This window comes from Salvelinus alpinus, chromosome 19 (genome assembly GCF_045679555.1).
Source record: "Salvelinus alpinus chromosome 19, SLU_Salpinus.1, whole genome shotgun sequence".
Taxonomy (NCBI): domain Eukaryota; kingdom Metazoa; phylum Chordata; class Actinopteri; order Salmoniformes; family Salmonidae; genus Salvelinus; species Salvelinus alpinus.
The window spans coordinates 35,112,978-35,139,239 of record NC_092104.1 but is presented as its reverse complement, the minus strand read 5'-3'; the positions used below and the strand labels follow the sequence as shown (position 1 = coordinate 35,139,239).

General features: G+C 40.8%; 1 protein-coding gene across 1 annotated transcript; it reads right to left on the bottom strand.

Moving 5' to 3' along the window:
* Positions 1–5,668: 5,668 nt before the first annotated feature.
* LOC139545435 (stanniocalcin-like) lies at positions 5,669–18,676 on the bottom strand. Its single transcript, XM_071353191.1, has 4 exons — positions 18,387–18,676; positions 10,374–10,516; positions 10,047–10,258; positions 5,669–9,868 (listed from the first exon to the last, which is right to left on the bottom strand). Exons 1-4 carry the CDS (start codon positions 18,499–18,501, stop codon positions 9,568–9,570), a joined length of 771 nt encoding a protein of 256 aa, XP_071209292.1. The 5' UTR covers positions 18,502–18,676; the 3' UTR covers positions 5,669–9,567.
* Between the last annotated feature and the right edge of the window lie 7,586 nt (positions 18,677–26,262).

Sequence of the window (26,262 nt, the reverse complement as noted above, 5' to 3'; positions counted from 1 at the left end):
GTGACCTTTCCCTTGCATTTCTAAGAGGATGGTCTCTCTCTCAAAAAAATTCTGGGTTGGTTTTTCTTTGGATTTTATCCTACCATATCTATTGTGTTATATTCTCCTACATTATTTAAACATTTCTACAAACTTCAAAGTGTTTTCTTCCAATGGTACCAATTATATGCATATCCTGGCTTTAGGGCCTGAGCTATAGGCAGTTTACTTTGGGCACGTCATTCAGACAGGAAGTGGAGAAAAAAGGGGCCTAGCCCTAAGAATTTTTTAAGTATTTGGTAGTATTTGATATCAGAAAATACTTAAAGTAAGCACAAAAGTGATTTTCCATAACTGCATGTACCAGAGGAGGCTGGTGAAAGGAGCTATAGGAGAGCGGGCTCAATGTAATGGCTGGAATGGATGTAATGGAACAGAGTCAAACATGTGGTTTCCATATGTTTGATGTGCTTGATACCTTTCCATGTATTCCATTCAAGCCATTACAATGAGCCCGTGCTCTTATAGCTCCTCCCACCACCCTCCTCTAGCATGTACTTATACTAGCCCCTTTTACAGTATGTTATTCCACTGGTAGTGCCCTGGTACAAGGTCTCAAGCAAGGCTTGGAAAACATCCCCATCTGGTGGTAGTGGTGAGACATCTGGCAGGTTCTAAAGTTTTGTGTGAATGTAGACCTAAAATACCTGATCTTTCCCAACTGATCTTTCCCAACTTAAATCAACTGGATATTGTAGTTACTAAGCCAGCTGATTTTGATAAGGGCTATGTCTGAATATAACCTTGGGAATGCTGATAGTAATGTAGATGGATCCATGGTAACAGACAGAGTTAGTTCACTCCATTGTTGTTAACCAAGGTAGGTTGTGCTTTACTGAAACCCAGAATATTCAAGAGCCAGCTGGTGTGTTAAAGGTACAGAGAGGGTACAAAAATAGGCTATTGTTAATATATTATATTGAAACCTTAATTTTCAAACTAAAAGGTATATGGGTGAAATTGTTTGATAGATTAGCATGTGCAATATGTATTGTAATAAGAATTACTATATTGTGCAGATCATGAAGACAGTGAAATTACACTTCAATGTTTGAAGGGAAACTGATTGGAATTTATCGATGTGTTCGATTACATCGTCATCCTCATTCCTTTGAGAGAGAGGCCAAGGGCACAATTCATTCAAACCCTTTATACAGTGGGGAGAACAAGTATTTGATACACTGCCGATTTTGCAGGTTTTCCTACTTACAAAGCATGTAGAGGTCTGTAATTTTTATCATAGGTACACTTCAACTGTGAGAGACGGAATCTAAAACAAAAATCCAGAAAATCACATTGTATGATTTTTAAGTAATTAATTTGCATTTTATTGCATGACATAAGTATTTGATCACCTACCAACCAGTAAGAATTCCGGCTCTCACAGACCTGTTAGTTTTTCTTTAAGAAGCCCTCCTGTTCTCCACTCATTACCTGTATTAACTGCACCTGTTTGAACTCGTTACCTGTATAAAAGACACCTGTCCACACACTCAATCAAACAGACTCCAACCTCTCCACAATGGCCAAGACCAGAGAGCTGTGTAAGGACATCAGGGATAAAATTGTAGACCTGCACAAGGCTGGGATGGGCTACAGGACAATAGGCAAGCAGCTTGGTGAGAAGGCAACAACTGTTGGCGCAATTATTAGAAAATAGAAGAAAATAGAAGAAGTTCAAGATGATGGTCAATCACCCTCGGTCTGGGGCTCCATGCAAGATCTCACCTCGTGGGGCATCAATGATCATGAGGAAGGTGAGGGATCAGCCCAGAACTACACGGCAGGACCTGGTCAATGACCTGAAGAGAGCTGGGACCACAGTCTCAAAGAAAACCATTAGGAACACACTACGCCGTCATGGATTAAAATCCTGCAGCGCACGCAAGGTCCCCCTGCTCAAGCCAGCGCATGTCCAGGCCCGTCTGAAGTTTGCCAATGACCATCTGGATGATCCAGAGGAGGAATGGGAGAAGGTCATGTGGTCTGATGATTCAAAAATAGAGCTTTTTGGTCTAAACTCCACTCGCCGTGTTTGGAGGAAGAAGAAGGATGAGTACAACCCCAAGAACACCATCCCAACCGTGAAGCATGGAGGTGGAAACATCATTCTTTGGGGATGCTTTTCTGCAAAGGGGACAGGACGACTGCACCGTATTGAGGGGAGGATGGATGGGGCCATGTATTGCGAGATCTTAGCCAACAACCTCCTTCCCTCAGTAAGAGCATTGATGATGGGTCGTGGCTGGGTCTTCCAGCATGACAACGACCCAAAACACACAGCCAGGGCAACTAAGGAGTGGCTCCGTAAGAAGTATCTCAAGGTCCTGGAGTGGCCTAGCCAGTCTCCAGACCTGAACCCAATAGAAAATCTTTGGAGGGAGCTGAAAGTCCGTATTGCCCAGCGACAGCCCCGAAACCTGAAGGATCTGGAGAAGGTCTGTATGAAGGAGTGGGCCAAAATCCCTGCTGCAGTGTGTGCAAACCTGGTCAAGAACTACAGGAAACGTATGATCTCTGTAATTGCAAACAAAGGATTCTGTACCAAATATTAAGTTCTGCTTTTCTGATGTATCAAATACTTATGTCATGCAATAAAATGCGAATTAATTACTTAAAAATCATACAATGTGATTTTCGGGATTTTTGTTTTAGATTCCGTCTCTCACAGTTGAAGTGTACCTATGATAAAAATTACAGACCTCTACATGCTTTGTAAGTAGGAAAATCGGCAAAATCGGCAGTGTATCAAATACTTGTTCTCCCCACTGTATATACAGTGCCTTGCAAAAGTATTCACCCCCTTGGCATTTTTCCTATTTTGTTGCATTACGTGGTTGAATTAATTAGGATCCAAGTTTGTTGTATGGCATATATGATTACTTAACTATAGCACACTGTCCTCCAACCGCTTTTTCTTCATCTATCTTTAGTTAAATTCAATCTCATTCTCGTCCCTGGGTATTTCCCCAGTCAAATGAAGGGATTGTGGAGAGATTGCCTGTTGGATATAATCCTCCACTGCTCTTCTCAGTCACACTCCATTTCACTGCACATCTGATTTGTCACGCTGCCGATGAATATGTCAGGTTTTATGGGGAGAGAAAGACATAATGAATATCTAACACAGAGGGAGAAGCAGGATCTGCTTACCGCATTGATAATAGTGCAATGATCTTATCACATTGTTGACAGACGGTGTACAGATTTTTTGGAGGCATGGTGGCCAGCCTAATGATGTTAATGAAGAGTAATTACATGTAGTTCTTCCAAGATAGATTATATTTAATCTGCCACATTTCATAACATCAAATCCGTGAGAATAAATTGGAGGGGTTGCAAGAGGGTTGAGCTAGATGATCTGTGACCTTCATCCATCATCTGTTTAAAGGCATGGTACAATAGGCCTCTAAGAAGACTTGCTTTTCTGTTTATGGCTTTATCAAGCAAGTGCAGAATGCCCACTCATCTCACATGTTGAGTAAGGTGTGCAGAGCACCTCTAGACAAAATACATGTGCTTTATGTCCACTATGTATTTTCTCCAGTGAAGAGAATGCCCCCCTGTGGCCAGATGCAACCCCACTAGTAAATCTCTGCTTTGATTGTCTCCTCGCAAACGCATGTCGTGTTATCATAAAGGACTAATAGAGAAGTAAATGTTTGGTCCTGCCTTGCACTTGGATTCCTTTAATGATATTAAAAGGCCCAATGCAGTCAAAAACTAGATTTTCCTGAGTTTTATATCATATTGTAGAATAGCTGATGTAACTAACACTGTAAAAATGTGAAAAAATGTTCTGATAGTTGCTTGTTGAAAATACAATCTACACAGTACCTTCTAATCAGCAGGTTTGCATGGGTGGTAGTTTCGGCTTTCAATGGTGACATCACCATGTGGTACATTGGTTAATAGACCAATAACAAAGAGAGTTCCAAATCTCTCTGCCAATAATAGCTCAAACACACCGGTAGGATTGTCAAACTTTTGCCTGCACCTCTGAACAGAGTGTCGGAGGTCCATCTCTTTTCTGTTCACACAGCAAAGACCTTGAAATCATCAGACACTCAGCCTTGTTAAAATTCTCCAAACCAGAAGTTTGCAGTTAGAGTGCAGTATATCTGCAGATTCTGCAATTACTGCATTCAAAATACCACAGTCGACGGCATTTACTACACTTTTACTGCCGTTTCAAAACGGCAATATTTCTTTTGTAAGGGCAGTTGCGTTGTTTGGCAATGCATGTATGTCTGTGTTGCTTTATGGTATAGTCAATGCTATCTAGCTGTGCAAATTTTTTTAATTGAACCTCTTAAGGATAATTTAGTGTTGTGTGTATCGTGCTGCACTTGCCACCCCATTTGTGTCATATGAAGTGTGCGTGACTGCTTTGCTCGGTTAGCAAGCTAACAAAAAAATCATTCTTCATGCACAAAACTCTGTAGTTAGACGTGAAAGATGTAGACTTGCTCTAGAAAAAAATATGTATTGCTTTAGTTAGAACAATTCTGATAAAAGGGTGTGGATTAGACTGTAAAAAGTGCCACTATTTTTTCCTTTTTCTTGTCACTTCTGTTGGCTCCCCCATGTGGAGATGAATGCTCTCTGATTGGCTCAAAGTCAAGTTGTTGGCCACCGAGGAGCATTGCGATTCTACAAGTAGAAACGTCAGGTTCATTGGTACCAGGTCGGTACGCAGCAGGTGAGTCTTTTGCTCTAGCAATAGAAGAAACGGCCTCCTACTCTGAAAAGTACCTACCGGCAGTCTGTATCGACAGTCAGATTCACCTAGCAAAATTCTTGCTTGAGAAATATTTTTTTCCTAAAAGCAATTTTTTGTCAATTTTAATGGAAATCTATTACAGTAAGGTACTTAATTGTTGCCCAGAATTGTTTTCATATTGATATAAACATGGCTGAATTGGGTCTTTACATCTATACTTGTAGTAAAAGAGGCTAGTGCACTGCACTGTGCAAGAGAATGGGCTGATGACTTCCATGTGAGTGCCTCTTTAAAAGCAGAACATGTTGGAATCACTCTGTGCAGAGAAGCTGCATCACCTATCCCTGGGACTGGAGTGCTGCTGATGAGAAAGCCCTACAGGACTCTTCCAAATTGGCATGAAATTATATCTGTCTCTGACTGAGATAGCGGTTATGCAGCCACTTGCGTACCGCTCTCTCTTTTCCTGGGGCACTCCAATGGTACAGGCACTTTGCAGTTTCAGCTCGTTTGTGCTCAAGTTTAAGAAAGTTCATTTTCATAAGGACATGCTCTATTTGTCCTTGTTTCCTACTTCATGGGTCCTAGCAGATTTGTCACAGCCAGAAAGCACTGAGGAGATATGGCTTGCTTGTGTAATATTCTATGGTATTGGTAGCAAGCTTCCCTATTCTGAATCAGACTGGAGATCAATATTGGCCATTGTGATATGCACATCTACTCTCAAGTGATGGAACTGCTTGTAATATCATCAGACAAATAACAACTCATTACAGTACAATTATTTATAGATATTCACTTGCTAATAATTGCACTTCTTTTTCAGATTTGAAGTTTAGATGTACAGTATGTGTTAGCAGAACAAAGTTTACATGTTAGTAAAATGAACGCAGTCAACACATTTGATACCATATGCCAGATATGATAATAGTTTATTTCTAATCAGCAAAGACACACAGATGATACATTTGTATCTTTCATAAGTTTCAGCACAGAGAAAAACCCCATACATATCTACAGTATGGGTATATATGTAGATGAGTATGTATTAAAGTGCAAGTGATTTACAAGGATCAATCATGCTTAACATACAGTAGCTATTGTATTAGGAACTTCAGCAAGCAATCTCCTCAAATATCTTACTGATTAATTTTATCTACGAATTTGAAAGTAAAGTAACTGTCACTACGATTAAGATGTCATTCTTATTAATCAACCCAGTAGTTTTAATTCTGGCAAAACATGTATACTGTATTTATATTGATTTCAAGTCTTGAGAAGAACGAGTACCACGAAGTTTCAGAGTACAGTCCCCAGCCTGCCCTAAACGTATAGTGTATCAAAAGAAACTGCTGCTGCTGATTTCACTATGGATAGATTTAGCTATAGATCTAGCTAATAATCCAGTAGGCCTATCACCAAAATTCACCCTAATCTTGATTTGCAACAAATAGCATAGCTCTTTCCTGCAGTCAAATGACCAAATCGCCCTCTAGTGGCCTCATGGGTGGAATTATTCATATTTTTCATAACTGTATAAATCATAAACATGTATTTTTTTAACGCATAAAATCCAGTGTTTCTTTGCAAACGGTTTTGTTATATTTCAGTATTCTGTGATGTATACAAAGTGTAATATTGGGATGCCAACTCAAAATGGAATACATTTCAACTCTATATCTGACACGGTACAGGTGTCTTCATTTATCAAGCCCATAACCATGTGTGTGAGGTGTATACTTTTGTTTCAAAGGGTGCGTTTGTAAATCCACTCTGGCTATCTACGCCGATTTCCGGGCACTCTCGTCTGAGTGTGCAAGAGCACAGAATAACTGAGCAATTTATGACCGGTGTCAGTAAATGTTGGCAAAAAACACAATTAAATTGTTGCCAGCAGCACAGTTAGTCAACAACGCTCTACATAACATGAAAACCACCTCTGCTAGGGCGAGTAAAATGGTCAGAGTGAGGGGTTCTGTCATTTGTGTCTGGAAGTAGCTAGAAAGCATACAAACTTCAGCCAGTTAGCTTGGGTGCTTAAGTGCAGTTGTGAGGTCAGAAAGCTTGGATCAACCCTACTCCTCGGCCAGAGCGTGCAGTGTGTGCTCTGAAAAAGCTATGAATTTACGAACGCCCAGAGCGCACTGGTACTTCAGAGTGAATTTATGAACACACCTAAAATAGATTTGTTTAAGACTACCAACAAACATTGTGTGACCCTGATTTAGCCCACTGCAGTAAAAGGCTAATGAACAAAACATGTCTTGTAAGTCTGTTAATTTAATTTAATTCTCAGACTTTCATACACCACCTTTAAACGAAACACACATTCTAAAATACGATAATGAACCATCTAGGTTTGGGCACATCCTCATCAGAACAGACATTCAATATAAGATACATTCTCTGAAGTTACCCAGAACTTGAATGTATAAGCATAGTCTCAAGGGAGAGGAAATAAACAGAATACCATTGGCATATATTCACTGCAAGCAACATTCAAAGAAATGTACAAATTCCAGAAGAAGTGCCAAACTGAATGTAAATGGTCAAATGCAATTATACAGATTGATGCCAGGTTCTGTGAATGGGTTTTTACCAAAGATATCCAAGTAAATGTTTTAGGGGAAAATTATAATCCATCATACAAGGGAGCAAGCTATTCTTTAGCAGCAACTGTTCTGGATTTGTCCAGCTATTACAGACACAGAGATATTAACAGTACAGAAAGGACGTAGCCCCAACCCATCACAAGTGTTGAACGATTCTGTGGCCCTTTAGTGGTCATAAGAGATGCAAAGTGTGCATGTAACATAAGTAATACAGTCTTAACATTTCTGAGGGATTTTTTTCCTTACTTTTTATTTTGAATATACACTATATTGCTACTAAAAGCAAGATATTATATCCCAAGAAAAATACTAAACAAAAAACAATACAACAGAGACCACAGCAACAAACTCAGCAACAGAAAGGGGGAGTCCAGGGGCACATTGCATTGCCTGCTACTTCACTATAAGTATGGGAGCAAATAAGCTGCTGCCACATATATTCAGCATCAGCTGGCTTTGTTTGTGACAAAGGGCATGTTTGTGTGTCACTGTGAATCCTCCACATGAGAGATTATTGCATAGGTTTGTGAGTTCTTAACATTTCACATGATTTTGTATTGTAAAACCATCACATCTCTTTAACGTTCTTTTCCCCTATTGTACATCTCCCTCAGCCAGGTATGTGCACTGTGAGAATACACTGCTCAAAGTCATGATGAATTAATCTCCCTCTATTGAAGCACTTATGAAGTTATGTCACTAGGGTAACCTTTCTGAGAGATACATTCTTTTGCATGATGTTAAGAATAGATTCAGCAAATGCTTTGCCGTTCCGTCTTCAAGTTTATCTGTTTGTTAACTGTACAATGAATGGCTTGACCACAATTTCTCTCTACCTTTATAACATTATTAACTGGGTTTGGAAAATAAACACAAAGTCCCCTTGCAACAGTACATAAGTGACAATGTTGTTCCCCTATGTCCAGCACAGAGTCATACCATGGGTCCTATTCAGTCAACAGAGCGGAAAGTGTGGAGAGTGGCAGATACTATAGTATTTGATCATGAGCCCCCATTGAAATAGGAGCCATGACCAAACTGCACTTTAAAATTGTATATCTGTAACTAAAACTACAGCAACATCATAAAATAACAACTTAAATAATATAGTAGGAAAATAAATATCAATATTATACCAACAAGGCTTTTAAATAGTCATTATCAACACTGGAAGTCAGTGTGTATGATCCAACCCCTCCGTGTCATATTCACCAGGGAGAATGTTGGTCATCAGTTCAAGGGGGTGACCTCTATCAATCTCAGGGGGTCACCTACTCATAAGTTACACTGCTGGTCCATACTTATTGTGAACTGAGTGTTTCAGGACAGAACATATGTAGTTGTATCTAAACAATGCTATATTCTCTGGTATAGGCGTTAGCTAAACACCTTTCACCACATTTAAGTCTGTTTTGAATAACATTTTGGGTGGTTTCAAGTTATTTGGTCGGTCTAAAGTAGCTTCCTGCGCAAAGTTGATTAGGATTGCTCTCATCTGAGGGACACGCCTCTCACAGAGCTAGCTGTGGCCATCTGAGACTAATAATTAATAAATAAATAAATCCTGTTTGTGTCAGTGACTATGTGACACTGATTTATATAGCACACTCATTTGACTAATCTCATCATAATATAGAAATATCTCACATAAACTGTATGAAACATCTATTAATAATGATCTATTGATGAAGATATTGTTGACTTATCAATTGATATTCTACTAATGGATGCACATTTGAATATTGCAACCAAAATTATTTGGGAACACTTGTGCTCTATAGATATGAACCATACCTGCAGGTTTATGCTTGAAATCCTAGACAGAAAACTTAGAGGGACATCATCCTCACTAGGCTCTCAGATGATACTATATCAAGTATGGGAAGTGAACAGGAATGAACAGGGCCAAGTTGTGGTGCTACAATAACATGTTCAATGAACAAACAGTGTGAGTGATAAGAGTTAGGAAATAGTTTAGGGGAGGGGATCCTCTCTAACCTAAGGTACAATGTATCTCACACAACAACTCAAACTTTGATGTTAAACATACTTGAAACACATTGGCTATTCTCTTAGAGGTGCATGTTATTTTCCAGTCTGGAGAGGAATGATTCTTAAATACCCAAGTGAAGAGACCACTGTTAGCTTGTTTATGTTTTTGAGGGGTGTGTAGTTTCTGGATCTGAGTGGGAGTTAGGAGCTGTCACCAGTGGCACGCTTCTTGCCTAAATGGCTGGCAGAGTCTCTGTTGCGTAGACCAGGCTGGATCTTATACATGTGTGGACCCATGGACCACTGCAAGCTCCCACGGCCCTCCACTCCAGTTGGAACGGCAGCAACAATAGCAGCAGCAGCCGAGGGGCAGGGCTTGTTCTGCAGCAGCTGGAAGAGAATGGTCATCTCTGGGCCAAGCCTGGACACCATACTGGCCCTCACCAGATCCACAGTCTCCTCATCACAGTCCATCAGGCTCTGGAGGAGCTTACCGTAAAACCTACAAGAGGATGCAGCATGCATTTTTGTTGCTGTACAATTTCAAAGTATGTTTTGGGAGCCCACTGAAATGTATTTGCTTCAATAGAGTGAGGGTATCAAATACATAGCTTTTGTTGTACGAAGATAAAGTTAAACAGAAATGGAAGCCCTTTGACCCACGTTTTCTAGGAACTCACCTGTTGGGGAAGTGGCTTGGGAGCTGTGCCACCTCTCCAATGGCATCTGGGTTGATGCGGGCGATAGTGCAGATATCCAGCTTGCTGTAGCACTCCTCCTGAACCTCTGAGATCATTCTTTGAAAGGTGGAGCAGCGGCGGATGGTGGGGAACACCTTTGAGGTGATGCCATTGGCAATGCACTTGAGGCTCTCTTTCACAAAGGCTTTGCCCTGCACAAAACCACATATCATAGTCATACCACAGAACATGACTCAACTTCAGTCAACAGGTTTAATCTACTGCAACATATTGTGTCAGATTTGAAGAGAGGAAGAATGATCATACCTGAGTGTCAAATTTAGCTGCACTGTACAGAAAGGACTTGCAGATGTCGTGCATGCCATCTGTGTCACACGTGGAGTTCTCCAGACAGGCGAAAGCTCCACAGCCTACTTGGAGGGCACTGTTCAGACAGCGTGCCACGTCAGCTGTAGACAGAGGGAAGGGATCATTAGCAGGGGGCAGGCTACCATACACCTCTCAACAAGAATTGAAAGATAATCAGCCTGTATTGGTTGTGAACCAAACAAGGAAGTGATCTGATGAGAATTTACATGCATAGTTGATTCTATGCCGATATCATCAATATTCAGACAAATTACAACTTGACTGGTCACTGGACACGTCAAACCCTTTAAGACTGGGAGACAATTTAGGATAATTACATTTCCTCTTCCTGGGAAAGAATTTTATGGATATTCCAGCATTTTGGTTCTTGGAACAGACTTGTGACCAACTGCACCAAAAATACCCAAAGGTCTCTTATGGAGTCATGGCATGTCACACCCACACACACTGGTGCGAGTGTTGCTTATTCAGGATCAGGTTCTGCTGACTTTCACTTTTGGCACCAGACCCCTTGTTTCCATTACCCTCATATGTGACAAGGCAATAATATTATGCTCAATTGGAAGGTGTGCCAAACCACCTCTGACACTCATCACCATGAACTGTGCACACTTAACAGTACAGTCAAGTACCCTGCCCTCCATGGGTCACTGCCCCATTCCTCAGAAATAGATCTAATGTGCATGTGTCACATTAATATAGCCTCAGACTTAATATTAAAGAGCAAGCTGATATACACAGCTGTGTAAACTACTCTGACGAGGCAAAGATCTAAAATATCCAGAAAACCCCCAAATGTCTTCCAATGAGTGCCTCTAATGTCCATTTAGTAAGACTGGGACAAGTTCATGGTAAGCATACAGCAATTGGGACAATGAGCTGATGTACTGTATCACAAATGGATGCACTCTCGTTCTGTGAACCTTTTGGGTCCAGCCGAGCCCACACTAATTAACTAGCAAATCAGCAATGAATCGCTATGGCTGTCAAGCAGATAAGTGATCTCTAAGTGGTACAACACTCTAATCACTAATCAAACTGTCCCTCCACCGTGTTTCTCTCAGGTCGTTGGATCATTTCCACATTCTGTGGATGCACGCATAGAAATATAGAAATTGTATTTCTAAAGATGCACACCCCTTCGATATCTCTTATTGGTAGGACCAAGGAGGCCAATGTGGCAGATACTTAGTCTGATGTAACCTCTGCATTGGTTTAAATAACAAATAAGGGCTTAATAATCACACCTAGATAACACCTCATTCATTGCCTTATCTCCTAATTTAGGCCTTTCACTGCTCTGCTCATTTTATGGGACTGTTAATACAACTGCCTTTCTGAGAATGTAGGCTATAGAAAACCATCTCATATACACATTTTTGGAAAGAGTGCATGAGCACTTATTCCATCAACTAATTTACCGGTAAACAGAATACATGGTGGTAGACAGCCCCCTGCAATGTAGACCTAGGCCATTATTATTATTTTTTTTTTTTATTGCTATACAATATCATCACTTTTAAGGGGCCGTGCTTAGTTGAAAGTTGTTATTTTCACTTTATTAATTGCATGGGAATACTATGGGCAGTTTCAGTTGGCAAGCCATTGAAAAGGGACTTAAAGGGAGCCTACTGAATGAGCAACCTGGACTTCACATAGAATTGTAATTTGTGCAATATGTTACGAATTTGAAAAACGTATCATATTTTATGAATTCCAATTTGTTGTGGCTAACCTTAGCTAGGTGGCTAATGCTAACATTTGCTAAGTGGCTAACATTAGCTAGGCTAGGGGTTAGGGTTAGTTGTTTTGTTAATTTGGATCCCCATTAGCTTTAGTAGAAGCAGCAGCTACTCTTCCTGCAGCCCACAAAAAAAACCATGACAAGTAACAAAACACTGATACACTGATAAAGGACAGTCACACAAATGTAAAATGCAATGATATACAAACAATACAACAAAAAAACGAATACAAATAATACAACTAAAAATCTGACTGTTAGAGTGTGTCTGCTTGTGTGTGTCCCCTCACAGTCCCCGCTGTTCCATGAGTTATTTCATCTGTTTTTAAAAGGCAATTTTGCTGTTTGCTTGATTATTGGAGATGGAAGAGAGATCCATGCAATCATGGTTCTGTATAAAACTATTCGTTGCCGTAAATTTGTTTTGGACTTGGGTCCCTGGTGGCATGTCTTGTGGGGTATGTATGGGTGTCTAGTTAAATAAAGGTTAAATAAATCAAATAAATGTATGGGTGTCTGAGCTGAATGTTATTTGATTATGTAGACAATCTAGAATTTTCATCACAGTAATATTTATCATAAAACTAGACAAGATGCAGTACATTTCTTGTCAACCCTCAATCAGGAAAGACTGACATGCATGTTGTTGATGTTAGTTCTGTATGTGCAATTAAGGGCAAGGTGTGCTGCTCTGTTAGGAGCAGTTAGGTTAAAGGGTTAAGGTTAGCTAACATACTAAGTAGTTGCAAAGTAGTAAGTAGTTGCTAATTAGCTAAATCTGTCCGTGATGAGATTCAAACACACAACCTTTGGGTTGTTAGAAGTTTGCATTATACGCCAACCGATCCACCCTGACCAACAACTCTACTTTTGTTTTTGCCTTAAGTAACCTTCCGTGTTATATCATAAATACGTGTCCTGGATATACATTTACTATGTTACATCTAGTCTATGAGACCAGACTTGGAATGAGTGGGTGGGGACGTGCATCATGCCCAGTGGTGACGCGTCATTCAGGGAAGGTTGAGCCCCACCTGTTTAGTTAAATCAATTTTAAAAAATGGCCTGTTTTGCAGTTTTGATAGAACTCCTGGTCAATGGCCAACATTCTTTCATCAAAGAAATTAACGTCTCCACATAGAGAAAGATATAGGCCTCTAGTGGCCAAACGGCCATTTTAGCATGGGCAGCGCCATTGAGCGCTTCCATTTTAATGTAGTCAAGGATGGCTACAGGCTGCCACTTTCTTTTTTTTTTAGGAACTCAGTCGGTGCCTCAACTTACTGTTGAGAGTTAGAATAGTAAAATGTACAGTTCGAAATTTGGTTGTGCATCAACAGTTCTTCTCTTGTTTAGTCAGTCACTGACAGTCAGTCAGTTAGCTATGTCAGCTATAAAAAAAAATATTGGTAAGTTAGTCTAGCCAGTTATCTAAACTTGTAGTAATATTCACCGAATACCGACTGGGCACGCAGAGGGTGGCCCACATTGATTTTGTTAGTCACGCTAACTCAAAATGTGTAGATTTCCGGCGCCGAAAAGAGATGGCCGCCTCGCTTCGCGTTCCTTGGAAAATATGCAGTATTTTGTTTTTTTATGTGTTATTTCTTACATCGGTACCCCAGGTAATCTTAGGTTTCATTACATACAGTCGGGAGGAACTACTGAATATACGATTAACGTCAACTCATCATCGTTCCTACCAGGAATATGACTTTCCCGAAACGGATCCAGTGTTTTGCCTTCCACCCAATACAATGGATCTGATCCCAGCCGGCGACCCTGTGCGACGCCGAAAAAGGGGCAAACGAGGCGGTCTCGTGGTCAGGCTTCGGAGACGGGCACATCGCGCTCCACTCCCTAGCATACTACTCGCCAATGTCCAGTCTCTTGACAATAAGGTTGACGAAATCCGAGCACGGGTAGCATTCCAGAGAGACATCAGGGATTGCAACGTGCTCTGCTTCACGGAAACATGGCTAACTCAAGAGACGCTAACGGAGTCGGTGCAGCCAGCTGGTTTCTTCATGCATCGCGCCGACAGAAACAAACATCTTTCCGGTAAGAAGAGGGGCGGGGGGGTATGCCTTATGATTAACGAGACGTGGTGTGATCATCATAACAACACACAGGAACTCAAGTCATTCTGTTCACCTGATCTAGAACTCCTCACAATCAAATGTCGACCGCATTATCTACCAAGGGAATTCTCTTCAATCATAATCACAGCCGTATATATTCCCCCCCAAGCAGACACATCGATGGCCCTGAACGAACTTTATCTGACTCTTTGTAAACTGGAAACCACACACCCTGAGGCTGCATTCATCGTAGCTGGGGATTTTAACAAGGCTAATCTAAAAACAAAACTCCCTAAATTCTATCAGCATATCGATTGTGCTACCAGGGCTGGAAAAACCCTAGATCATTGTTATACTAATTTCCGCGACGCATATAAGGCCCTCCCCCGCCCCCCTTTCGGAAAAGCTGACCACGACTCCATTTTGTTGATTCCAGCCTACAAACAGAAACTCAAACAACAAGCTCCCGCGCTCAGGTCTGTTCAACGCTGGTCCGACCAATCTGAATCCACGCTTCAAGACTGCTTCGATCACGCGGATTGGAATATGTTCCGCATTGCGTCCAACAACAATATTGACGAATATGCTGATTCGGTGAGCGAGTTCATTAGGAAGTGCATTGACGATGTCGTACCCACAGCAACGATTAAAACATTCCCAAACCAGAAACCGTGGATTGACGGCAGCATTCGCGTGAAACTGAAAGCGCGAACCACTGCTTTTAACCAGGGCAAGGTGACCGGAAGCATGACCGAATACAAACAGTGTAGCTATTCTCTCCGCAAGGCAATCAAACAGGCTAAGTCCCAGTACAGAGACAAAATCGAGTCGCAATTCAACAGCTCAGACACAAGAGGTATGTGGCAGGGTCTACAGTCAATCACGGATTACAAAAAGAAAACCAGCCCCGTCGCGGACCAGGATGTCTTGCTCCCAGACAGGCTAAACAACTTTTTTGCCCGCTTTGAGGACAATACAGTGCCACTGACACGGCCCCCTACCAAAACCTGCGGGCTCTCCTTCACTGCAGCCGAGGTGAGTAAAACATTTAAACGTGTTAACCCTCGCAAGGCTGCAGGCCCAGACGGCATTCCCAGCCGCGTCCTCAGAGCATGCGCAGACCAGCTGGCTGGTGTGTTTACGGACATATTCAATCAATCCTTATCCCAGTCTGCTGTTCCCACATGCTTCAAGAGGGCCACCATTGTTCCTGTTCCCAAGAAAGCTAAGGTAACTGAGCTAAACGACTACCGCCCCGTAGCACTCACTTCCGTCATCATGAAGTGCTTTGAGAGACTAGTCAAGGACCATATCACCTCCACCCTACCGGACACCCTAGACCCACTCCAATTTGCTTACCGACCCAATAGGTCCACAGACGACGCAATCGCAACCACACTGCACACTGCCCTAACCCATCTGGACAAGAGGAATACCCATGTGAGAATGCTGTTCATCGATTACAGCTCAGCATTTAACACCATAGTACCCTCCAAACTCGTCATCAAGCTCGAGACCCTGGGTCTCGACCCCGCCCTGTGCAACTGGGTCCTGGACTTCCTGACGGGCCGCCCCCAGGTGGTGAGGGTAGGTAACAACATCTCCACCCCGCTGATCCTCAACACTGGGGCCCCACAAGGGTGCGTTCTGAGCCCTCTCCTGTACTCCCTGTTCACCCACGACTGCGTGGCCATGCACGCCTCCAACTCAATCATCAAGTTTGCGGATGACACTACAGTGGTAGGCTTGATTACCAACAACGACGAGACGGCCTACAGGGAGGAGGTGAGGGCCCTCGGAGTGTGGTGTCAGGAAAATAACCTCACACTCAACGTCAACAAAACAAAGGAGATGATTGTGGACTTCAGGAAACAGCAGAGGGAGCACCCCCCTATCCACATCGACGGGTCAGTAGTGGAGAAGGTGGAAAGTTTTAAGTTCCTCGGTGTACACATCACGGACAAACTGAATTGGTCCACCCACACAGACAGCGTTGTGAAGAAGGCGCAGCAGCGCCTCTTCAACCTCAGGAGGCTGAAGAAATTCGGCTTGTCACCAAAAGCACTCACAAACTTCTACAGATGCACAATCGAGAGCATCCTGTCGGGCTGTATCACCGCCTGGTACGGCAACTGCTCCGCCCACAACCGTAAGGCTCTCCAGAGGGTAGTGAGGTCTGCAGAACGCATCACCGGGGGCAAACTACCTGCCCTCCAGGACACCTACACCACCCGATGTCACAGGAAGGCCATAAAGATCATCAAGGACAACAACCACCCAAGCCACTGCCTGTTCACCCCGCTATCATCCAGAAGGCGAGGTCAGTACAGGTGCATCAAAGCAGGGACCGAGAGACTGAAAAACAGCTTCTATCTCAAGGCCATCAGACTGTTAAACAGCCACCACTAACATTTAGCGGCCGCTGCCAACATACTGACTCAACTCCAGCCACTTTAAAAATGGGAATTGATGGAAATTATGTAAAAATGTACCACTAGCCACTTTAAACAATGCCACTTAATATAATGTTTACATACCCTACATTACCCATCTCATATGTATATACTGTACTCTATATCATCTACTGCATCTTGCCATCTTTATGTAATACATGTACCACTAGCCACTTTAAACTATGCCACTTTATGTTTACATACCCTACAGTACTCATCTCATATGTATATACCGTACTCTATACCATCTACTGCATCTTGCCATGCCGTTCTGTACCACCACTCATTCATATATCTTTATGTACATATTCTTTATCCCTTTACACTTGTGTGTGTGTATAAGGTAGTAGTTGTGGAATTGTTAGGTTAGATTACTTGTTGGTTATTACTGCATTGTCGGAACTAGAAGCACAAGCATTTCGCTACACTCGCATTAACATCTGCTAACCATGTGTATGTGACTAATAAAATTTGATTTGATTTGATTTGATTTGATTTGCAGGAAATGATCTTTAAAACTGCCAACATTTCTATCCACCCCATGGCTAAACTCGTAGAATTTCTGGAAATTAGATTTAAGAAATGCTGAAGTGTTTAGGGCCCCCAAAAGGCTAGAGCAGGCCCTTAATGTAGTCAACCAAGTGGGACTTCAACTTCATTGGTTGATCCTTCCATTAGGAGGTGGACAACTTCAAAATGTAGATTGCCTCAATGGTGCTGCCCATGCGGTCACGCATGCTACAATGGCACAGATACAAAAATGAGTACTCTATCTATCTCTATGTGTTTCCACCTTCTTTGCTTTCACTTTGATAGGCCTATCCCCTTCAAGTTTGTTCTGGCAATAGGTGCTTCATTCATCCAGTCAAGACCGTAGCCAGTAGCCACAGGTGGGTGCAGTAGTCCGTATTTATTTAGCCTACAGCAATAGTATCTTCACTTTACACTGGTGACTGCTTTGAAGAATACCAATACATTTAAAATATGATGGGTCCATAGTTGTTTCCAAACACTTGTAAATCGTTTATTTTGTGGTAAAAAAAATTATATCTTTAACAGTGCGTAAAGCAACATTGCAGGTAGACTAATGTATGACATTCGCAACACTGAAACGACATTACTTGTTGAGTATGTGACACAATCTATAAGCAAATCAAGTGTTTATAATACAGTAAAGGCAGTGACCAAATAACCATTGATGCATTGATCCACACGATACAAGTGGGCTCACCTACATCAATGCATTTCCATATCTGTCCTAAAAGAAATATGAATCTCTCTCATGTTCTCTCCTCCGGTCACTCATCGGGTTTAACCAACCCACACGACCATTAATTCAAAGACATTTGTTCATAGACCATTTATTCAACATCTGATGGTGGTATACAGCTTTCAAGCACAGGTGTCAGTCACTGCGAAACTCGCACTCATCTGTTGCCGGTAAAACACCGGTAACGGTGAGTAACCTATCCTTGTTCAGCTATTCATTATCCTGTCGATCAAGGCGTTCGTTCACTTGGAAACAGAGCTGCATATCATGAAATGGCAAACATTTCTCCCCCATACTGTGCAGTGCATACAAGGTAATATAGGATAAAAAAAATATGTGCATGAGAACACCGCATCCGCTCAAAAATATGCAATATTGTAAAAGAGACTGTTTGTTACTTACAAGGGGTATTTGCTGAAAAGCGGGCTCTTCTGGGTGAATACGACTCGTTCTGATCCAGTTCATATGCAGATGCAATCAGCACCATTAGAAGAAAAAGTCCGGTCCTCAAAGGCATTATTCAATAATCACTGATGATCTAACAAAATACAAATAGTGTTTCTTGCTTATCTTATTTATAGTTCATACAGCTCTGAAGATGTACAGTGCCGTGTTTTCAACAATGTAAATCTATTAGGTTACTAAGTAGGCTACCATCTACACAATGCGGCTTCCCTGGACCGTACACTGATTTCTTTTGACGAGCATGACAGATAGAGCGCTGGTCTGCATGGGTTTATATCGGACTGCGCACATTACGAGTCTCCTGGTTAGCCCAATCAAAACACAGCATCCACGACCACGCTTTCTCTCCCCAACACCCTGCTTTCTCTCTCCAGTCGCCTAATTGATTGATAATTTTACTGTAGCCTACATTGAAATTCAACTCATGTGGTCTTGGGTAGCCCATTACGCGACAATGATAGCCTACATACATTATTATTTCAGTCGATAAAACAATTAATCTTTAGTGCCTCTTGCCATCTCAAGTCAAACTGAGTTCATTAGCCTATTTATTCAGTCAAAATTGACATTAATTTGTTTTTATAGTCAATGCCTTTCGGTCTATCTGTTCTCTTCAACCAACCGTTGACTGGCATATTCACTTGATTGATTGTTCATTACGTTTCTGTGCGCCATATGCAAACTTCAGTAAGAGTGAAATAGATTTAATGTTACCTGATGTTACCTGAACCCATGCAAACCAATATCATATAGTCCTTTTTTGCTATTTCCATTTGCTAAAATAGACAGGACAGATTGGTGGCAACATTGACACTGGGTAAGTTCTCGACGACCAGTGGCATGGTCCAGTCCAATTTCTGTCAACACGAATGTATCAATTGCATCTTGAAACAATGCTCAATTACTTTATTATGTTTATTTATTGCCTACCGGAATGAATAGATGACATAATGTGTATACGTTATACTGCTTAGACTAATAGATGTGATTTAATAACCTGCGATTTTAGTCAAATGGCTTGCGCGCTTTGTCGTACATAAATGTCTTAGAAAAAATATCAACTGAAGTTATTCAAATGATTAGACTTTTATCGCATTGGCATTTTGCTGAACCATGCTCAATAAATGATACCATTGTTGGTTTAACGGATATAATGTATTTAACATTGAGATAAACTACCTCATTATTGACATAAAGTATGTTATGTATGGATAACCATCATTGTTGACGTATTCCCTGCTTCGCGGCATGCCGGTGAGAGACTTAGCCAGGCACGGATCCAAAGGAGTTGGAGCTACATGTGCCAAAGGGATGCCAATAAAGTGTCATCCATGTCTGACCATAGCAACATCCTTGATCTATTCAAACATTAATCAATGGAAGGTAAACAAAGCCTATTAGAAACGTTTGGTTAACTGAATTCATGTAGTTCAGTGTCAAATTGGTGATATTCCACATTACAGTGGCATTATGCCAAGGTGTAATGGTGGTATCTCCATGTCAGTACATCCATCCATCTACCCATTTGTAGATTTATGTATAGCCTATGCTACTCTACTAGAGTGACTTTGGTGTAAAGCCAATGTAATACCTGAGTTTGATCCTCACTTTCTGGTCTAGGAAGCCACTATGTGCAGGCTTTCGTTTCAGTCCAGCACTAACACACCTGATTCAACTTATTGTATTTTTGGACCAAACCTGCCCATTCTATTTCAACAAGAGAAATACAGTGGGGAGAACAAGTATTTGATACACTGCCGATTTTGCAGGTTTTCCTACTTACAAAGCATGTAGAGGTCTGTAATTTTTATCATAGGTACACTTCAACTATGAGAGACGGAATCTAAAACAAAAATCCAGAAAATCACATTGTATGATTTTTAAATAATTAATTTGCATTTTATTGCATGACATAAGTATTTGATACATCAGAAAAGCAGAACTTAATATTTGGTACAGAAACCTTTGTTTGCAATTACAGAGATCATACGTTTCCTGTAGTTCTTGACTAGGTTTGCACACACTGCAGCAGGGATTTTGGCCCACTCCTCCCTAAAGATCTTCTCCAGATCCTTCAGGTTTCGGGGCTGTCGCTGGGCAATACGGACTTTCAGCTCCCTCCAAAGATTTTCTATTGGGTTCAGGTCTGGAGACTGGCTAGGCCACTCCAGGACCTTGAGATGCTTCTTACGGAGCCACTCCTTAGTTGCCATGGCTGTGTGCTTCGTGTCGTTGTCATGCTGGAAGACCCAGCCACGACCCATCTTCAATGCTCTTACTGAGGGAAGGAGGTTGTTGGCCAAGATCTCGCGATACATGGCCCCATCCATCCTCCCCTCAATACGGTGCAGTCGTCCTGTCCCCTTTGCAGAAAAGCATCCCCAAAGAATGATGTTTCCACCTCCATGCTTCACGGTTGGGATGGTGTTCTTGGGGTTGTACTCATACTTCTTCTTCCTCCAAACATGGCGAGTGGAGTTAGACCAAAAAGCTCTATTTTTGTCTCATCAGACCACATGACCTTCTCCCATTCCTCCTCTGGATCATCCAGATGGTCATTGGCAAACTTCAGACAGGCCTGGACATGCACTGGCTTAAGCAGGGGGACCTTGCGTGCGCTGCAGGATTTTAATCCATGACGGCGTAGTGTGTTACTAATGGTTTTCTTTGAGACTGTGGTCCCAGCTCTCTTCAGGTCATTGACCAGGTCCTGCCGTGTAGTTCTGGGCTGATCCCTCACCTTCCTCATGATCATTGATGCCCCACGAGGTGAAATCTTGCATGGAGCCCCAGACCGAGGGTGATTGACCGTCATCTTGAACTTCTTCCATTTTCTAATAATTGTGCCAACAGTTGTTTCCTTCTCACCAAGCTGCTTGCCTATTGTCCTGTAGCCCATCCCAGCCTTGTGCAGGTCTACAATTTTATCCCTGATGTCCTTACACAGCTCTCTGGTCTTGGCCATTGTGGAGAGGTTGGAATCTGTTTGATTGAGTGTGTGGACAGGTGTCTTTTATACAGGTAACGAGTTCAAACAGGTGCAGTTAATACAGGTAATGAGTGGAGAACAGGAGGGCTTCTTAAAGAAAAACTAACAGGTCTGTGAGAGCCGGAATTCTTACTGGTTGGTAGGTGATCAAATACTTATGTCATGCAATAAAATGCAAATTAATTATTTAAAAATCATACAATGTGATTTTCTGGATTTTTGTTTTAGATTCCGTCTCTCACAGTTGAAGTGTACCTATGATAAAAATTACAGACCTCTACATGCTTTGTAAGTAGGAAAACCTGCAAAATCGGCAGTGTATCAAATACTTGTTCTCCCCACTGTACATATTTATCTCTTATCAAGACATCTTTATATCTAGGCCATAATAGCATTAGATCTGGGAGACAAGGGATAGAACATCATCCTGTTTAGAATCAAAGCATTTGATCAGTTGAGTTGTCTTTCATGTGGCACTAAATACACAAATACACAACTCTCACGTATATCTAAATTAGTAGGTCTATAATATCTCCACAACCTTATATTGGCGGAGTGCTTTTACCTTAGTGAGCCCTCATTCACATTTTCATAGGCTACCTTGTGGAATATTATAATTACTTTTTTTTATTAATATATATATTTTACAGTTATGGTATAGGTATTTTCTTCATAGGCAGTCCCAGGAAACTTCCAAACGTAATAGAGGCCCAATATAGAATTCTTTCACTCCTGGAAGTCTGGTCCTCAGACACCATTTAGTAATTTACCTTGTTTCAATTTTTTTCATGACAGCAAATGTAAACTGGAACATACGAATGTGCCCTTGAGTGCTTAATATAAGAAATGTAGTGCCATTTTGGCTAAAGAAAGAATCCATATGTTTGCTCAGCATTTTACATTAAATTACTTGTTTTCTTATCTGGTGTTTCAAAGAAGAAATGTTCAAAGGCTTTTATAAAAGCATCTCTCTCTCTCTCTCTTTGTTATGATTGCTTTGGCGATGGTGATGCTTTAACCCTGATTGGTTTTACCCCAGAACACCGTTCAGAGCCAGGCACTTTGCCAAGTCTCCTCTTGGCAGCTTGTCTTTACAGGGTAGTTCAAACATGGCAACATAGTCTCTGTTAGATATCTTTCATAGAAAATCTAAGGCTGTCCACTGTCATACAGAGACGTACTGCCCTGTGCTGCAGTGCAATGGTCAAAATAGTTCATCAAAATGTAACATCCCAAATTAATTAAACATAGATCCTTAAATCTCAGGACTTATTGAGTGGCTATTCCTGGGACTCTCTAGAAGTTGGTAAAATCCCTCTTTATGAGTACTCAAGTAAAGAATCTTCCTTTGGGAACTTAGCCATAACACAAACCCATTTCAGGAGACAATATCTGTGTCGTCTGGATAAGTGATAGTGAATCCCCTTGTCATGCTGAATTAGGTAATTCCCCTAATTTCCAGAATACAGCAGGCAGAATAGACTGGCATCATGCTAATATTGAGAGCAGAGTTCAAAGACAGGACAAATCTGCCACAGAGAGTGAATACTCAATCACCTGGCGTAGCACAACATGGCAGCTTTGCATTCATTTACATTGAGGTAGTATTAACAGATTTTCAGATTACAAGGCACTTTGCATCCAGTCCTGTCTGTAGTCCATCACAGATACAGTGCCTTCAGAAAGTATTCATACCCCTTGACTTATTCCACATATTGTTGTGTTACCTGAATTCAAAATGGATTAAATATTATTTTTTCTCCTCACCCATTTAACACACAATACCCCATAATGACAAAGTGAAAACATGTTTTTAGACATTTTTACACATTTATTGAAAATGAAATACAGAAATGTCTCATTTACATAAGTATTCACACCCCTGAGTCAATACATTGTGGAAGCACTTTTAGCAGTGCTTACATTTGTGGGTCTTTCTGGTTAAGTCTCTAAGAGCTCTCCACACCTGGATTGTGGAACATTTACCCATTATGCTTGAAAAAATTCTTCAAGCTCTGTTAAATTGGTTGTTGATCATTGCTAGACAACCATTTTCAGGTCTTGCCGTAGATTTTTAAGTATATTTAACATTTTACTGCAGTGGGATAAATCAGGATCACACAGTGTTTCTTGGTAGTCTTAAACAAATCTACTTTGAAACAGAAGTATATAGCTCACACCCATGGTTATGTGCTTATAAAAAAGAAGACACCTGTACCATGTCAGATATAGAGTTGAAATGTATTACATTTGGAGTTTGAATCCGCATATTACACTTAATATACATAACAGAAGACTGAAATATAACAAAACTGTTTGACATAGAAACACTGGGTGTTCGGCAGTTAAAAAAAATTAATGTTTATTAGTTATGAAATTATGAAAAATATGAATAATATTCCACCCATGAAGACACTAGGTTATTTGACTGCAAGAAAGTGCTACGTCAAAACTGTAACTCGGCCACTTGGGAACATTCACTGTCTTCTTGGTAAGCAACTCCAGTGTAGATTTGGCCTGTTGAAAGGTGAATTCATCTTTCAGTGTCGGCACTGAAAAATTAAAATGAAGTGCTTTGTAACATCAAAACTAGTGGCAACTGAGCTGCCACCAACTCGAAGGAGATGAAACCTTAACTTTGCTGAAGTATTAAAACACAACATCCTGAGATGTTTTGAAACATTACATGGTGTGTTGTAACACCACTTAATTAAGTGTTGTGCAACACCTTGCCAGGGACTGGGAATACTAACAGAAAAGGTTGAAAACACTATTTTGGTGTTTCGAGTTCTGTTTAGTGCAGAAGTAGATACCGTCTCTATTGGTGTTGTGTCCTCTATCTAAAGCTTCTTAACACCATTATGATGTGTTGAATCGTGTCTAGTGCAGAATTAGATCCCTTTTTCTGAAGTTTGGGTGTTTAACATTGTTTTATATATTTGATCATTTGCCATTTTATACTGTTTTGGCAAGGATTGTCAAGCACAGTGTTCAAACCACCAGTAGTAATTAGAGGTTGACCTGTAAGAATTGAGGATTCTGTGCTTGCCTCTTCCATTGACAATCATGCATGTGGGAATGGTTGCTGTCTTCATAGAACGTCAATTTGCCTCACGGTTTTGATATCCATTCATCATGATCCATTATACGTCATGGCACAACAAGCTAAACAAATATAGACATATACTTTTCTTTCTTCAAACATGCATACAACATTATGTGAAAGAATCATGAAGCCCCCCCAAAAATGAATACCCACAATCGTCTAAAACAGAGTTGCGTGGCAAGCTAGGAAATGCAAGGTGATTAAAACCAAAGACTTCAAATTAGTTCAATCACAAAATTTTCTCTCTCTTTGGTTATCCTCATGAAAGATACTTCATTTTGAACAATGTATTAAGTTGGATGTATTCTTACATTATTTTGGTAAAATGAAATTAACAAATAATTGAATGACTTGCATACATAAAAGAATAAAAAAGTTACTGTGTGGCTGTGGGGTTGAGTGGGTAAAATTCCAACGAAATGTACCATCTTACTGTCCCTCCTGTTTCTAATCTGTCTAAATTAAGCATTGAAAAAATAAAGGTGAAGTTCCATAAAAAAATATTCTCCATAGGCCCTTATCATCAATCAATATTTAGGCTATAAACCATTTGCATTTATAAACCATTGATTGTATTAAAAACACCGTTTTTGTATTTTGATGCTGCCTTTTACATGCACTGAACAAACATCAATATTCAGGTACTTAATTACTGTTTTAAAACACATTACGTTGGGTTTACATCCAAGCACCAGATGTCAGGTACATTACTTTTCATGGTTTCATTACAAAGTCATTGTGTTTTGAGACTTTCTATCTTTATAGTGTGGTGGAAAGCAGACAAAAAGCAGACAAAAAGCAGACAAAAAGCAGACAGAACACATGCAAAATCCTATAGGACTTTGCCTGTGCTTAGCTCCATTCCGTTTATTTTTAATCCTGAGAAACTCCCCAGTCTTTAACAATTACAAGCATACCTATAACATAATGCAGCCACCACTATGCTTTAAAATATTTAGAGTGGTACACCGTGATTTGTTGTATTGTATTTTCTCCAAACATAACAATTTGTATTCAGGACAAAAAGTTAATTGCTTTGACACATTTTTTGCAGTATTACTTTAGTGCCTTGTTGCAAACATGATGCATCATCCAAAGTATAGTTAATAACTTCACCACGCTCAAAGGGATATTCAATGTCATTTTTTAGGATGTAGCACATCAAAATATGGAAAAAGTAAAGGGGTGTGAATACTTTCTGAAGGCACTGTAGCTGCTCTGTCAGTGACCCATGGTTATTGCAAACATTTTCATTATGAGAAAACCACCACAGTAATACATGCCTTATCTGATTAGGATATGTCACAAAACATTTTGTTCATAAACTAAGCACATACATATTTGCATACTCGCATACATGAGTCCATCAAATGTACTTAATTAACCTCATACATGAGTAATACCATAATCAAATCCACTATATGACTTTATGCCAGTGCCTGTACAAAAATGTCAGTCATTGTCATAGAAGTTCCAATTATATGCCAGTCATAGTCCTGTAACTACAGTCTGGTACAGCATGGTTTGGTGTTGGAGTATCTGCAGTGTAAACTGTCAGAGTTACAATACCACCTGACGTTAACTGCAATTATGCTTGTGTCCACAAGAGGGAATTTGAGGAGGCAATATAACCGACAGGTGTGAGACATCTATAGTGACTTTGTCATCTTACTACGTGCCTACTGTACTGCATAAAGGTCTTACCTGTCATGTGGAAT